The sequence below is a fragment of the Schistocerca serialis genome, chromosome 5, assembly GCF_023864345.2.
Source record: "Schistocerca serialis cubense isolate TAMUIC-IGC-003099 chromosome 5, iqSchSeri2.2, whole genome shotgun sequence".
NCBI lineage: Eukaryota > Metazoa > Arthropoda > Insecta > Orthoptera > Acrididae > Schistocerca > Schistocerca serialis.
Window position 1 is genome coordinate 312,752,495 of NC_064642.1, and position 17,591 is coordinate 312,770,085.

The following is a 17,591-nucleotide window of genomic DNA, read 5'->3' on the forward strand; positions in this document are numbered from 1 at the left end:
TGGGTTGCACGCTGACACTTGCTGATGGCCCAGCATTGAAATCTGCAGCAATTTGTGGAAGGGTTGCACTTCTGTCACGTTGAACAATTCTCTTCAGTTGTCAGTCCCGTTCTTGCAGGATCTTTCTCCGGCCGCAGCGATGTCTGAGTCTCGATGTTTTACCGGATTCCTGATATTCAGGGCACACTCGTGAAAATGGTTGTATGAATAAATCCACTTCATCGCTACCTCAGAGATGATGTGTCCCGTCGCTCATGCACCAACTATAACACCACGTTCAAACTCACTTAAATCTTGATAACTTGCCATGGGAACAGTAGAAACTGATCAAACAACTGCACCAGACACTTGTCTTATGTAGGCATTGCCGATCGCAGTGCCATATTCTGCCTATTTTCATATCTCTGTATTTGAATATGCATGCCATACCAGTTTCTTTGGCGCTTCAGTGTATGCCAGAGGTGGTAAAAGATTTTTGTTGGATTGGATGTAGCACCTGTGAACCAGACAAATACTATACATTCCGTGAGGTGGGGAAGGAAAATGTTGATTTTCTCTTTCACCCGTGTCAAATAACCTTCCATACTAATTTCACTGCAGTTCCATTTGTCTGCACCAGTTTGTTGGTTTGAAGATCAGAATGTTTCTGTTTTGAATGGTTGTTGTTCTTGAGTAACCTGATGTACTAATGTTGAAACAGGATTGCGTATGATGTCACAAAGTTCATGGGTATTACTCACATCCAAAGTTTTGTCCACTTCATGTGCCCCAAACTAGGTAAATGAGTTTTGGTGCATTGTGTCATCTCGTGTGGTATTGCCAAAGATGGGTTTTGGACAACAGAAAACACCATATGTTACAACTGTCGATATAAGTGCTGGGCAACAGACTTGGCAGATAGTGTATTGTTGTTCAGTCACTTGGCACCATGCTGAGGGAGTCAGGGAGCCCACACTGGGGGAGGGGAGGGTAGAGGGGTGGGGGGGGGGGGGGTGTGGCGGGAGAGTGGTTGGAGAAGGCAATATGTTATCCAGAGGGAGGAAGAATATGGAGAAGGGAGAAGGTAAAGTGAGGCAGAGGGAAACAAGTTAGCTGAGGTTTAAGGCCAAGGGGATTGCTAAAGCACAGGATATACTGGAGTGAGAACTCCCAATGTGTAGTTCACAGAAATTTATACTGGAAGGGAGTATCCAAATGGAACATGTAGTGAAGCAGTTGTTGAAGTCTTTAGTGTTGTAGTGTGCAGCATGTTTGACAATTGTAAGGTCAATATTTTGGTTTGCCACAGTTTAGCGGTAGCCATTCATGTAAGTGGACGGTTGGTTACTTGTTGTGGCCACACAGAAAGCTGTACACTGATAGCAGTATAGCTAATACATAACTTGGCTGCTTTCACACAAGGCTCTGTCTTTTACTTGGCAGGAGACGCCTGTGACTGGACTGCAGTAGGAGGTGGTAGGTGAATGTATGGGACAGGGCTTGCACCAGGGCTGATGACAAGGGAATGACCTGTGGGATGCAAGACTGGGAGCAGGATTGGAGAAGGAATGGATAAGGATGTTTTGTAGGTCAGGTGTGTGGAAGAACACTACTTCAGGTGATGTGGGTAGGATTTAATGTGGTGTCACCGCCAGACACCACACTTGCTAGGTGGTAGCCTTTTAAATCGGCCACGGTCCGCTAGTATACGACGGACCCGCATGTCGCCACTATCAGTGATAGCAGACCGAGCGCCGCCACACGGCAGGTCTAGAGAGACTTACTAGCACTCGCCCCAGTTGTACGGACGACTTAGCTAGCGATGCAACACTGACTAAGCCTTGCTTATTTGCAGAGAAGATAGTTAGCATAGCCTTCAGCTAAGTCAATTGCTACGACCTAGCAAGGCGCCATTTATCCTTTGCTATGTACCTAATGAAGCATGTACATTAACAAGACCAATGTTCACCAATTGTGGATTAAAGTTAAGTATTCCAGCAGCTACGTACTTTTCTTCATAGCATTCATTACGTATCCTGTTTCAGACCTCACGCCAGCCTGCGTGAGTTAAAGCGCGTGCCTTTCGGTTACCCGTCACTGTGGATTGGCTGTCTTGCCAGTCCACAACATTTTGAGTAAGATATCTCTCACCTCAGAGCATAACGACAGGTAGTCAAAGCCCTGGTGAAGGATGAGGTTAAGGTTTTCAAGGCGTGGATAATACTGAGTAATTAGAGGAGAGCTGGTCAGCAGTTGGTTAACTGGGATTCTGGTATTCAAGGAGGAGATGGCATGGGAGATCTGTTATGGATTAGGTGGATGGAATACGGTCAGTCAACAAAGGCTGAGGTAAGGTTATCAGTATATTTTGACAACTCCCATTTTCCACAGTAGATGAGGCATCCATTGGTAGCAAGACTGTATGGAAGAGCCTTTCTGATATATAACAGGTGACATTTGTCAAAGTGGAGGTACTGTTGGTGGTTGGTGCACTCAATACGAATGGACATGTTTATGGAGCCACCTCGGAGGTGGTAATAAACGGTTTCTTCTCACTTTCACAAAATTGTTCATACAGGCCTTAGTGTGCTTACGGCAGGTCTAGAAATCAGATGGTCCCATCAGGCTGGCTGTCAAACAACACAGTTCCTGTTCATAATCAAGACTCATCCAAACTAACGCTGATGAAGTGTAGGCTTATTACCTACAGTGAGAGAAGTATTTCCTTACTTGGGCAAGTGATGGTCTTGGTTGCCTAAAAACTTTAGTCAAGTTGACATTACTTGCAGAAAACCCTAATGCATATATGTTCTAGATGCCTCCTCTCTGATGGGATCTAAAAATTCTGTTTTCAATATGCAACTCATTATTGCACGACAGCACAACACTTCAACATTGATGCTTTATCATGCCTTCCAATGGGCTATAAATGTTGTTGGACTCTTTGAAAACACTTTGTCCAAAATTCATGGCTGTTACTCGAGTTTCCTCTGCCATCAAGCAAAGTGGTGGAGCTATCAAGAACTCGGTGCTATGATGGGTAGTCAATTATATACCTATGGAGGTGACCAGAGAATCTACCTAAAAATGTCTTTTTTTTTCTTCTTTTCTTCTACTGAGCTCCTATTCGCTGTAGCATCACCTCAATTCACTGTGCAAGCAGCCTCCTGCTGTGTACTGAAGCAACTAACTGTAGTGTGATCATCCTTAGATTCTACACCAGTTGGTGCAGCAGCTACTTCATCCACTGCATTGATGCATGCATGGCACACAGGAAGAATTTAGCCAACCATTATGCATACTGGCTGACACAGAAAGTGGGAAGACAATCTGTACATGCACAGCCGTGCATGAAACCAGTCTTCACAACTGTATCACTACTCATTGTACCCAAGTCAGCTCCATACACTGAGGTGACTAAATTCGTGAGGTAGCGAAATGCACATATAGAGATGGCCATAGTATCATGTAAACAAGGTATAAAAGGGCAGCATATTGGCACAGCTGTCATTTGTACTCAGATGATTCACATGAAAAGGTTTCTGATGCGAGTATGGCTAAACGATCAGAATTAACTAACATTGAACACTGAATAAAAGTTGTAGCTACACACATGAGACATTCCATTTCAAAAATCATTAGGGAATTCAATATTCTGAGATTCACACTGTCAAGAGTGTGCAGAGAATACCACATTTCAGGCATTACCTCTCACCACGGCCAACACAGTGGGCGATGGCTCTCATTTAACAACTGGGAGCAGCGGCATTCACGTAGGGTTGTCAGTGCTAACAGACAAGCAACACTGAACGAAATAATAACGAAAATCAAGATGCAACATACGACAAACATATCCATTAGGACAGCACAGCAAAATTTGGTGTTAATGGGCTGTGGCACCAGACGACCGATACGAGTGGCTTTGTTAACAACATGACATCGCCTGCAACACCTCTCCTGGGCTCGTGACAATATTAGTTGGACCCAAGATGACTGGAAAACCATGGCCTGGTCAGACGAGTCCTGATTACAGTTTGTAAGAGCTGATGGTAGGGTTCGAGTGTGGCGCAGATCCCATGAAGCCACTGACCCAGGTTATCACCAAGGCACTGTGCAAACTGGTGATGGCTCTAGAATGGTGTAGGTTGTGTTTACACAGAATGGACTGGGTCCTCTGACTATGTTCATCTACTTGGAGACCATTTGCAGCCATTTATGGACTTTACGTTCCCAAACAATGATGAAATTATTTGGATGATGATGCACCATGTCACTGAGCCACAATTGTTCGTGACTGGTTTGAATAACATTCCGGAAATTCTAGTGAATGATTTTGCCCCCAGACTGCCCAACATGAATCCTTTCGAAAATTTATGGGACGTAATTGAGAGGTCAGTTTGTGCACAAAATCCTGCACTGGCAACACCTTCCCAATTATGGGTGACTATAGAAGCAGAATGGTTCAATATTCCTGAAGAAGGTTTCCAGCTGTTAAGTTCATGTCACGTCGAGTTGCCGCAATACTGCAGGCACCAGGAGGTCAGACATCATATTAGGAGATATCCCACAACTTTTATCACCTCAGTGTATGTTGCTAGCATTGCACTCACCACAATTGTGTGGACAATCAAAATTTTGGTAACCATTTTCATAACCAAAAGAGCTCCCAATAGTTTCAGATAATAGTCCTTAATTTAAGTCACCCTGGAATGAAGTTTCCCATTGCAGTGGAATGTGTGTTGATATGAAACTTCCTGGCTGATTTAAACTCCAACTCAGGACCTTTGCCTTTTGTGACATACCCTACGACCCATCTTCACAGCTATATTTCCTCCAGTATCTCATCTTCTGACCTTAAGCCAACCTAGTTTGCATCTTTTTACTGTAGGAACAGTAATCCACACCTGCATTAACTCTGTTCAACCCTGTGTCAAATTTGGAGGCTGAGTGATTCAAAGTTGAAGACTGAGTGACTGGTGATGACCTGTATACCACACATGAAAAAGGAATTACAGAAGACTATAAGAGACAAGGCTTTGACATGCTTCTTTGCCCCCTATTGGTTCACACCTGTCTACGGGCACAGCCGACCTGATACTTTACATAACCATTGCCATAGCTCCCTGCCTGACTTCTTGCTTCCCTCAACTACAGTAACACACATTAAGGACACATTTCTCTCAGCTGGGGTGCTAGTCTGTGTGCGGACATGTAAACCCAAATCTGGATGGTGACCAGGCATGTCCACCACTCATCGAAGCCATCAGATGTTTCTGTTGTGCCCAGAGACAGAGCTCCGGTACGCCACCAGAACCAGCTGAGGAAACAACCATCAGAGGGTGCCTCAACAATGCATCCAGCACAACTTCATGACTGTAGGTGGCCCACGTGCCAGACTGTTCCACTGATGGCTCCATCAAAGTATCAGTACGAGCTACCCCTTGACACCTCTGCTATGTTCTCTGACACTGCCCTAAGTCAACAGTGACCCACCACAGCAGGTTTCAACTCTGATGGAAACAGAGTGATTGCCATAATGCTCTAGAGGTTTTCTGCATACAACCCTCACAAGCTGCCAGCATTACCTTTGGTAGCATTTTCCATGTAATACTGTATGGTGGGATCTCAGCAGTTCCTGCCTCTTATCACTGTCCAGATTCCATCGTGGGAATATCATCCCCATAGGCCTGTTATACAGGAGAGGTATTTGGTATACCTGTCAGACACTGATTTGAAAGAGCTTGGGGCTATTCTCACACTGCTCCAACCATTACCTGTCTGAGACTCCAGATGTTGCACCAAGTGCCAATCCCATTGTCTCTTTCATGCAATCCCTTCAGCCTCAGTTTGGAAGTGTAGGAGCTGGTTCTGCAGTATACAGCCCAGCCAATGCTTTTTTTTTAATGTCATCACAATTATCCCACTATTCCAGAGTTTCAGGTCATCATCAGGGACTTGTTAGCTGTTGGTTGTGACTCTGGACTCTGATATTGTATCTTATACTAAGGGACCCTTGAACATCCCTACACCACATTTCGTTTTAGTCTATAATGACTACAATTATAGGTTGTCTTTGTACATTTCTGTACTATTAGCAACAGAGCTTCTACTTTAAAGTTCAATAAAACTGTGTTAGTACAAACTGAAAATCCACATAAAAACAGAGATTCATGGATGTACCATTCAATAAATTGCTCCTCATTTCAATAGTGTCCCACCACAAATCCCTTATGCACATACAGAACCTTTCACCCGATGCACATTTCACGATGCTTTGTCTCTTTCAGGTTACCTCTAACTGCAGACAAATAGCCGGATATTAACTATCAAATGTATTACATAATCATGAACCTTTCAAATCTCCACAATATCTATGAGCTCTTTGTTATTTTCTTACAGTATGTTTCTGCTTCCCCACTTTTACTTTATATTTGTCTCTTTTCCATTTTTCATTTCTATCTAAACTCTGCCTGTATTCTGAACTGCTTCTTCCTCATGCTTTGCTTTTGGGGTTTTCTTGACACCTTGGTCCACTGACACACATCTTATGTTATTCTTCCTGCTGTTGCACATAACCCCTTCAACAATCTGTTGTTGGAATTCATTATCATTTTTCCCACTGTTTCAGAACATTTACAATCACAGTTTATTCATAAGCATTTGCTATACAAACTCTGATATTTCTCCCGAAATCAGCCAGGCACCATGAGATATTCACAGGTTGTTCTTTAATAGCTAAACCTTCTCCCTTTCAACATGTCCTTCACAATGAGGCGAAACACAAAGTTGCATGGCTTGATATCTTGGACTGCTAGGATGATGAACTATTACCTTACACCCCATATTCTTACGCACAGAGTGAACTACTTTTAAAATAAAAAATGTCACATGACTGGATTTTATTGATAATTAATTAATGTTTTAATCTTCTTCGCTTTATGATTTATTACATTACAAGCATCTTCCTGAGTGGATTGGTCATCTTAAGTTGTGAGGGGAGGGGGTAGGAGAGGGATGGAGGTGGAGAGGGGTGAAGAAAATGTAAGCCTTCCATCTGGTGCCACTTTGGTAGTTTGAGTGCCTGTCTTTCTTGCCTTTTTAATGAAACAACTCCCCATTTAGTCTCTTGAGTCTGGGCAGACCTCATCACAAATATCCCACCCTAATAAATGTCTGATGTAATCACACAGGTCCCTGAGAATCAATAGTATTACTTTGATGTGTGTAATAGCTCGTAGTAGAACTGGTCTGACATCATTTAAATTTCATTGTTTAATTACACCCCTCTGCAGCAGTCTTTCTCCTTATAAAACTGCCTGGAACACTACTTGCAAGCACAATTGTAATGTGAACTTACACTGTACTTACTAAACTTTTGACCAGAAAATATTTTAAATATTTTTTCCACTACCACAACTTATGTGGAAATAACATCCAAAACTCACCCTGCTGGCTGTCATACCTACTAGAAATAAAAGTCACTGCAAGTGAACTTTAAACAATGCAGAGGCAGTACAAATTGACAATTAAAATTTGGGAAAATTCTCAATTTTTCAAGTGTACCTATCCACTGCTTGCAGTTTTGTATTAAAAGTTCACACTCTTTGGGTAATGTCACCTTATATATATGTTGTGTTTGTCTTTATCTGCAGCTGTAACAGCAACACTGTAATGAATGCTATTTTCCAACCACAAAAATAGCAGTTCAGTTATGCCATTTACTTTCTGGGTATGTCTTTGTTTTCCATCAGTCTACGATACAGCAGAATCAGGTGAGATTTCCCACCTACAGTACTTCACAATGAACTGCTGACTATATGACAAAGTACTAAAAGAAGTGAAGTGAAAAAATGAAGACCAACTGGAATTAAAAATAAGATATGTTGCTACAAATAGAGAGAGAGAGAGAGAGAGAGAGAGAGAGAGAGAGAGAGAGAGAGAGAGAGCAGGGAAGAATTTCAGGGGTAAGTTTTACAGTAAACACGAAGATTACAAATGCTTCAACAGTCATACATACATTCACAGAATAGCACCACTGGTACTAAAACTAAACCTAAGACTCACTATTTGCAAGTGGAATAGGGAAGGAAATGACTAGTAGTGGTACAGCATACTTTCCACCACACACCATGCGGTGGCTTGCGGAGTATGAAGTGTAGAGGTAGAAGTAAATAACCCACGGGAATCACATTTCAAGATTATAATGGGGGATTTTAATGTGGAAGTAGATAAAAAACTAAACAACAATTCTTCTGGAGTAAACTTTTGAAATTATACCAAAAATTACAGAAAATGCATGTGAGTAAAATTCGCTAAAAGGAATAACAAGTTTGTTCTTAACACGCTAATTCAGAAAAAAAGAAATAGAATACAGAATTTATATGTACTAAATAGATCTAAAAATGAAGTTGATTATTTTACTACGAAATAAATAAAATTGTACAGGATGCGATATCCCTAAACCACTTTAGATTCTAAAGTTATCATAATTTAAACTTTGGCAGATGGTATTAGAAATGATTAAAGCTGGAGGAAAAGTAATATAGAAGTAACTAACAATATTATTTAGAGTCTGAAACTTCCCGGCAGATTAAAACTGTGTGCTGGATCAAGACTCTAAATCAGAACCTTTGCTTTCCATGGGCAAGTGCTCTACTGACTTCTAGTTAAAGATTGTTTGCATGGGAAGACAATTCGCCAAACCTCTTCCATAAAAAAGGGAACAAAGAAGAATTTTAAGCCTTTTCTCCAGAACATACAAGATGCTCACTAAAATTATCACAAATCGCAGAGAGAGATGGGAAAAAAACCATTAGATTTTAATGAAGCAAAGGAGCAAGCTTTAAGAGAATGTAGCACAATGAGCCACTAAAATTTCATGAAGAAAACTGTAGAACAGAGCTAAGGAGTATGAATTACTTCTTTTTCTGGTCATGGAAAGTTCTCGAGGAGTATATATATTTTAATCAATAAAGGTAACAACTCAGCTAATCGATGAGGTATTGCAACACACCCTTTGATCCCCTAATCTTCCTAACCTAAACCTTCGTTAGCTTTTCCCTAAGCATCCACTTCCATACTTGGCCCATGCTCCTAACTTCACTCATCCTGCACTTGTACCCTTTTCTCTAAAGCCTCCTTCTTTCCCTGTTCTATTTCCTCCTTCCAATCCACTCTACCATGCCACTGTGCGCTGCACACAACTTCCGTGCCCATGGCGAGAATCGCCCGTTACGCTAGAAAAGGAGGTGCCGGCGTCGATGGATAGACCGTGTTACAGAAACGGACAGCTATTACCACTGGTGCTACATTCCTACCCCATGCCTTCCTCCCTTCACCCACTCCATCAGACACAGGCCCAAAACCAGTCAAACTGCAGTGTTAGCACCACGTATCTCCTCAGGCATGTTGTTGTTGCTGTTGTTGTGGTCTTCAGACCAGAGACTGGTTTGATGCAGCTCTCCATGCTACTCTATCCTGTGCAAGCTTCTTCATTTCCCAGTACCTACTGCAGCCTACATCCTGCTGAATCTGCTTAGTGTATTCATCTCTTAGTCTCCCTCTACGATTTTTACCCTCCACGCTGCCCTCCAGTACTAAATTGGTGATCCCTTGATGCCTCAGAACATGTCCTACCAACCGATCCCATCTTCTAGTCAAGTTGTGCCACAAACTCCTCTTCTCCCCAATTCTCATACAGTAAAGCTGCATGCCCTCGGGAAAAATTACGGCTGTAGTTTCCCCTTGCTTTCAGCCGTTCGCAGTACCGCAACAGCAAGGCCGTTTTGGTTAGCGTTACAAGGCCAGATCAGTCAATCGACCAGACTGTTGCCCCTGCAACTACTGAAAAGGCTGCTGCCCCTCTTCAGGAACCAACCTCTCAACAGATACCCCTCCGTTGTGGTTGCACCTACGATACGGCTATCTGTATCGTTGAGGTACACAAGCCTCCCCACCAACGGCAAGGTCCATGGTTCATGGGGGGTCCACAGGCATATGCATGCGTATGTGTCCTCTAGTTCTGAAGAAGGATTCATCTGGAAGCTAGTAACATTTTCAGTCTTGTTTATGTGCCTATCGGTAACTCAGTGACTCAACTGTTTTGTGAGTTTGATGCATTTATCCCTGAAATTATTTACCACCTTCTTTAAGTTTAATGTATTTTCAGTGTGCTTTTTGACTCGGTGTTAACAAAATCACTATTCTCAAAGCTTGAGAATAAATGCCCAGGGGCATGCAACAAACTTTACACATAATTTCAAGCCTTTACACAAATTTCGTCACTGACAAACCCCATAAAATGACAAACGTTTAACGTTTCTCTCTTACTACCCCAGTTCATGCAGTAAAAACACCACATGTGGCATGAAATCATAAATTTTTTTGCTTCATTGCTATAATTCCATTTGCAACGCATTTTGCAGACAGTACCTACATATATCACTGAATGTACCTGCAAAATTATATCATTGTGTGACACTTAGTACAGGAGTTATAATGTCAAACATTAAGCGCAAAGCCAGATACTGTGTGGTATAGACATGGACAGCTATATATAAACACCTGGGCAAAACTGGGTTTCTCTATTAGTATATTCACAAATACTACAGTTTCCACCAAATTCCATCACAATAGTGAGAAGTCTGAAACTGAAAGATTAGAAAGCCAAGGATATTTCATATCTTCAAAACTGTTATTGATAGTCATAGGGTAAGTTTTCAGATCCTTAAAGTGAGGAAACAAAGGAGGGATATGTGTTAATTGATCATATCTGAACCAGTTTTTTGTGGTAATATTGTTCTGTTTACAAAATTGTTAAGGCTTTCGTGGCCACTTGTTGACAAACTGCCTATTGGCTTCTGTCTCAGGTTCTTCGGCCGACGTTCATCTAACGTCAGAAAAATCATTAAATGAACGTCGGCCGAAGAACCCCAGACAGAAGCCAGATTGTTCTGTTTGTCCCAAGTGCAGATAAAGTAGTTGTTGTTGTTGTTGGTGTGTGTGTGTGTGTGTGTGTGTGTGTGTGTGTGTGTGTGTGTGTGTGTGTGTGTGTGTGGAGTTCTTCTTCACTGGTTTCCAAGAGTTACGAGATGATTGAGATGGAAGACTGAGTGGAAAGTGTATGCATAACATTAGAAGAAAACAGATAGGAGTGACAACAATTATGACAAAGTACAATAAAGCTCCATATTAAGAGGAAGAATGTGAAAGTTTTGTGTCAGGATGATGAACAACAAACCTTATGTTTCCTTCCCTGTATTCTCTATTTGCAAGCAGTAATAACATTTCATCAGTTAGTTCATGATACCACGGTGAAGACGATACTCAAAGGCACATATTGGACAAATATCAGACAAATCATCTTAATGCTAGTGACTCAAATTCATGAATAAATTAATTGCCCTGAATTATTCCACCTAGCCCTTTCCTCTCCCTAAAGGGGAGTGGTACTCGACATTATAAATTTTTTTTCCACTCCGATGTCATGCCTCATCTGAGACAATTTTTCACAGCACTCATTCTCCACTCTCCAATTTAACTGTAATAGGTATCAACAATGCTGCACAGCACTGTCATCTAGGGAGACCTGTGTTAACTCACTGTTTAACTGTACCAGCTGTGTTGAGAGAAATGCTGTAATAATTATGTTCAAATTACTATGTGCGAAGTGGCTAGTTCTTCGCCCACAGTCCTTTCTGAGCAAGAGATTGTAGAGCTTTTAGAAGAATGTCTAAGTGCATATGAGAGTGACAATGCTTTTGATGACAATGATTCATTTGTAAACAATCTGACTGAAATGACAAAGGAAACAGTCCAACCACAAGTTTCAAAAAAATATTGCAGTGTGATAAGTTCAGTATTGTAATGCTTACGTAAATACACTCCTGGAAATGGAAAAAAGAACACATTGACACCGGTGTGTCAGACGCACCATACTTGCTCCGGACACTGCGAGAGGGCTGTACAAGCAATGATCACACGCACGGCACAGCGAACACACCAGGAACCGCGGTGTTGGCCGTCGAATGGCGCTAGCTGCGCAGCATTTGTGCACCGCCGCCGTCAGTGTCAGCCAGTTTGCCGTGGCATACGGAGCTCCATCGCAGTCTTTAACATTGGTAGCATGCCGCGACAGCGTGGACGTGAACCGTATGTGCAGTTGACGGACTTTGAGCGAGGGCGTATAGTGGGCATGCGGGAGGCCGGGTGGACGTACCGCCGAATTGCTCAACACGTGGGGCGTGAGGTCTCCACAGTACACCGATGTTATCGCCAGTGGTCGGCGGAAGGTGCACGTGCCCGTCGACCTGGGACCGGACCGCAGCCCGCCTCCAGTGGTGTCGCGACAGGCGTGAATGGAGGGACGAATGGAGACGTGTCGTCTTCAGCGATGAGAGTCGCTTCTGCCTTGGTGCCAATGATGGTCGTATGCGTGTTTGGCGCCGTGCAGGTGAGCGCCACAATCAGGACTGCATATGACCGAGGCACACAGAGCCAACACCCGGTATCATGGTGTGGGGAGCGATCTCTTACACTGGCCGTACACCACTGGTGATCGTCGAGGGGACACTGAATAGTGCACGGTACATCCAAACCGTCATCGAACCCATCGTTCTACCATTCCTAGACCGGCAAGAGAACTTGCTGTTCCAACAGGACAATGCACGTCCGCCTGTATCCCGTGCCACCCAACGTGCTCTAGAAGGTGTAAGTCAACTACCCTGGCCAGCAAGATCCCCGGATCTGTCCCCCATTGAGCATGTTTGGGACTGGATGAAGCGTCGTCTCACGCGGTCTGCACGTCCAGCACGAACGCTGGTCCAACTGAGGCGCCAGGTGGAAATGGCATGGCAAGCCGTTCCACAGGACTACATCCAGCATCTCTACGATCGTCTCCATGGGAGAATAGCAGCCTGCATTGCTGCGAAAGGTGGATATACACTGTACTAGTGCCGACATTGTGCATGCTCTGTTGCCTGTGTCTATGTGCCTGTGGTTCTGTCAGTGTGATCATGTGATGTATCTGACCCCAGGAATGTGTCAATAAAGTTTCCCCTTCCTGGGACAATGAATTCACGGTGTTCTTATTTCAATTTCCAGGAGTGTATATTTGAATGGAAGCAAACTTTTTGTTTTAATGTATCTACTAATTGTTGTTTTGTGGCCTTATTGTTTCCACAAAAAGACTTGCACAATTTTCTGTAGAATGCTCGCTGTCTAGGTGGTGATAATTTAAGTAAGAGTGCATCGAGACACTTTGTGTCTGCATTTTAGAGTGCAAAGGGTTAACCTTGTTAGATATTTTTATGTAGAATCACCACAAAGCTGCTAAAATCTTTAATGTTATGCAACTAGTTTCAACAGAATGTCATCACCTGAGAGACTTTAAAATTTTAAAATTGTGCATATACCACATAGGTACAATTTTAAAATGCGTTACATAAATATTTCACACTGTGAATGTAAGTGGGCCTGTAAACACAAGCATTACATGCAACAAAACCATGCTGCTATACATCAATAATTCCGTTTCATATTCTGTCACAATATACCTGGAGTACAGCTAGACAACATCCAGTTGAGAACACGTACATGGTATCTCTCACAACAGTCTACAGGTGTCTGTTCCAACAGTCTTCAAATGTCTCTCCCAATAGTCTACAAGTATTTCTTGTAAGGTCAGAAAGATGCTTTCAGTCCTGGTTTTGGTATGTTCAGAGACATTTGAAGAAACGAGGACTGCTCATGAGGTGTTCTATGTGTATTGCAGTGTCAAATGGAATTGCCAATGTTACTGATTAGGAGTACCAGCCAAGGGTGAAACTGGGCCATAAAGCTGATTGGTGATTGTAAGTGGTGACAGTGGTGGTGCATCAATAACCATTTTCTCGAATATTGCATAAGGTGGAAAAGAGGACCTAAAAATTGGAGTGAATGTGTTGAGCTCCTGAAAGGAAGAGGATGGGATGGTTCGGAAAGTTCCAGCTCAAGAAAACTGTCAACGAATTTGGGTTCAATAATGAATGTTCACGGTTTTTCCAATAATGTTCCAGTGCATAATAATGCCATAAGTTAAATAGCAAAGTTCAAAATATTGTTGTATATACTACAACTAAGCTGACAAAGACAGACTGCATTTGATTTTAGTGCAATTTGTGGAGCTAATACTTACTTTCGAAATTCACATGGGTATGCAAACTTGGGAACAGATTTCAACACTTCTTCATCTCTGTAGCTGTCAGGAAACTTTTGTATTATCCATGCTTCTTTGTCACCTCTTGGTGCAACTACTTCACAGAAACACTGGAACAAGTGTTTGATGTTGTCCCTGCCAAACACAAATTGGTAATATTAGGAATATAAATTATTACTGCTCTTAAAAATATTGTTATACTTTTACCAATATTCTTAAAAGACATTTCCTGGAAGTTTATTTTTTCCAGTAGGCATTAGAGCGCTTTATAGTAAGGTCATCAGCATTTATTTTTCATGTCATCATCATATTTTCTGTGAGTAGGCACAATAAATTACTATATGGAGCTAGCTGATACATACATTCTCTATGGGACATTATTAAATGACAGACAGAGACACACTGAAACATGCAAGCAAAGAATTTGATCACTGGGTAATTTCATTGTATTTATAGACAGAAGTATGAGATATTAACTTAATTATACAAATGGTGCTTATTTCCTTTTCTTTTTACAGATAAGCTGGATATAAAACCATAAAGAAGAGTAAAAAAGAACAATATATTTCTGTTCGTCACATGCAAGTCTTGCTTTCCTGTACCGCTGTTGGTAGATACAAGTTAACACAAAAAATTTCATGAAATCATTGTTTCTTGTAATAGATTTTGCCTTACAAAGTGGCAATTTTTTTTTCTTCCTTATATGAAAAAGAATAGATGTACTAAGTTTTAACCAACACTTGAAAAATTCTGGTTGACAGAATTGTGTGGAACATCATAGAATATTTCTGTATAAGCCCCCAAAGTTTTGTGAATTTCCAATATGTGGCAGCACTATACATAGCCTTCAAAATGGCATCTGTAATAAAGGTGCATTCCATGAAGAAAGCAGTCATTGAGTTTCTTCTGGCGGAAAACCAAAGCACCACAGATATTTGTAGGCACTTGCAGAATACCTACAGATACCTGGCAGTGAACAAGAGCATGGTGAATCATTGGGCGAGGTGTCTTATCGTTGCAACAAGGTCATGCACACCTACCCAACCTCCCTCATTGTTGGCTGGTCACTCACAGCTGTGCCTCCTGGAATGTGCAGACACTCTCACTTGAAGTAACTGACGGATCACACCCAAACACCTCGCTGCTCAACTGGATGTCTCTGTTGGTTTGGCTGACACACCCCTCCACCTGGGGAAGGGAAAGGGGGGGGGGGGGGTAATCAAAGGTGTGTGCAGCTGGGCAACAAAGGACCACCTGTGCAGAATTGCTTGCTTGCTTCAAGGATGGGAATGACAACCTTTTGCCAATAATCATCACAGGGGATGTAAAAGGGTTCATCACTTCAAACGGCAATCCCTGGAGTAGGGCAACAGCATCCCTCAAAGAAAAAGTTCAAAGCTGCACCCTCAGCCAGTGAAATCATGGTGACAGTCTTCTGGGATTCTGAAGTGGTTATCCTGTTTGATATCTACCCTCATGCTGCAATGATCAGCTCTGAAGTATATCGTGCTACACTCAGGAAATTGAAGAAATGACTTAAGCACAAAAATGCAAATTAACTTTTCCTTCTCCATGATGACACTAGGCCTCACAGAAGTCTGCACACCCAAGAGGAGCTCACAAAATTTCGCTGGATTGTTCTTCTTCATCTCAGCCCAGATCTCACACCTCCTGACTTCTATCTGTTTACTTCAATTAGAGCCACTCCACAGGAAGCAGTATATGGGTGAAGGGGAGGTCATATATACAGCAAGATGTTGGCTCGAACACTGACCAATACAGTGAGACCATTTGGGCATACAGGCCCTCTCAGTAAGATGGAGTACGATCACCGCATCGAATGGAGATCATAATGAAAAATAGGGTTTTGTAGCCAAAAGAGTGGGAATAATATGGTCTACTGGAATCATGAATAAAGCCAACCCATGAAAAAAAAGGTTGCATTACTTACTGAACGCCCCTCATCAATGAAACTCCATGGTAATGGTAATATTTCTTAGAGTTAAGTGATTAACAAGCTTACATTAACGCACTGACAGTCTAATAACATCAATCTGGGCATGACTAGCACTCAGAAATATCCCTTGCCGAGTTGATTTAAAAATTAAAATGCTTTTTTTTCAAATTTCCACTTCATCTTGTCCTATTCAACTAACTTCTGGTGTAAAATAAATTTAGCCAGTGAAATTTTTCATGTAAATAAAAATCTCTAAGGATATTGCATAAAGCAGACAGATGTCTAGTGAAAAACTCTTCAATGACCTTTGTAATCTTTGTCTCACTTTCAAACACAATTTATTTCTGACTAGTACTAGAAATTAAATCTGGATAAACTGTGTATGATAAACACATACGCTATAGATTAGGCAAAGATAGTTTTGTGCAACTTTTATGTTCCTGTCTAGGGTATATAATCTAACAAACTGCATGCAACATAAGCAAGAAATTGAGAACTACTGTGTATTCAAAAGTACTTTAAAAGCACATATTAAGTAGTCCATTTATAAATTAGATAAAGAGTCACATGTCAATACTGCAATTTTCTGTTAATACCACAGCAGATGTCACTGCTTATTAATATAAACAAGCCTCCATGGTTGTAGTACATGAGCAACATCTTTTCACAGTTGCCAGTGTACTGATGGAAAGGGTAAGCATGTAGTAGCAGATAAATAGCAAACTGAATATGGTAAGGGAAAAAAACTGCACCTTTTATAAATGTTTTGACTTGCCTATAAATTTTATGTTGAGTTCATTTATAGCCTTAATGTACAAAAAGGTAACTCAGATGACCTTTGGTACAGTTGCTGTACAAACTATGGCTGAATTTATTTATCAGGTATAAAAATATAAACAGAAATAAGGGAGACAAAGGTTTTTTGAATTTTATACGCAGTCTTCAGCAAGAGGACTAATGGGAACTCCTGGAACAGTACATAAAATATGGGAAAGGCAACTAGTCACCTGTAGCAGACTGATGTGTGGCACATAGCAACAAGTAACAGGAAACGGTACTCCCACTAGTTTTCAAGCTCTTGCTCTTTTTCCATCAAAATTGCGCACTTTGACACACACAGTCACACAGACACCCAAGCATACACTCCTGAAGTTACTGTGAGACCAATTTATGGTTATTAAAAGCAGTTGCCTGAGCTGGCAGAGATGGTGAGAGGGTGCTAAAGAACCAGGAAAGGCAGGGAGAGGTAGTGGGATAGAGTGAGGCAGGTCTTTTGACAGATGACTAAGGGCTTGAACAATAAGATGTACATGTAGGCTTCTGCGGCCATTGTCACAGTCAATAAAATTCTTCCCAGTATGTGATGAAACTGTCACTGAGTACAATTCTCCAATTTTTCGGCCACTGTTGCAAATGGCTTTCCTCAGGGTGTTTTTGCTCACTGCATAACGAGAACAATTT

General features: G+C 41.8%; 1 protein-coding gene across 2 annotated transcripts in view; it reads right to left on the bottom strand.

The window, feature by feature from the left end:
* The window catches only part of LOC126480811 (DENN domain-containing protein 1A-like), a 283,452-nt gene that overhangs the window by 236,210 nt on the left and 29,651 nt on the right, over nt 1-17,591 (bottom strand). For both annotated transcript variants that reach the window (XM_050104137.1, XM_050104136.1), the window contains exon 2: nt 14,153-14,308. In XM_050104137.1, the coding sequence (XP_049960094.1) occupies nt 14,153-14,308 (156 nt within the window). The remainder of the gene's footprint in view (nt 1-14,152; nt 14,309-17,591) is intronic.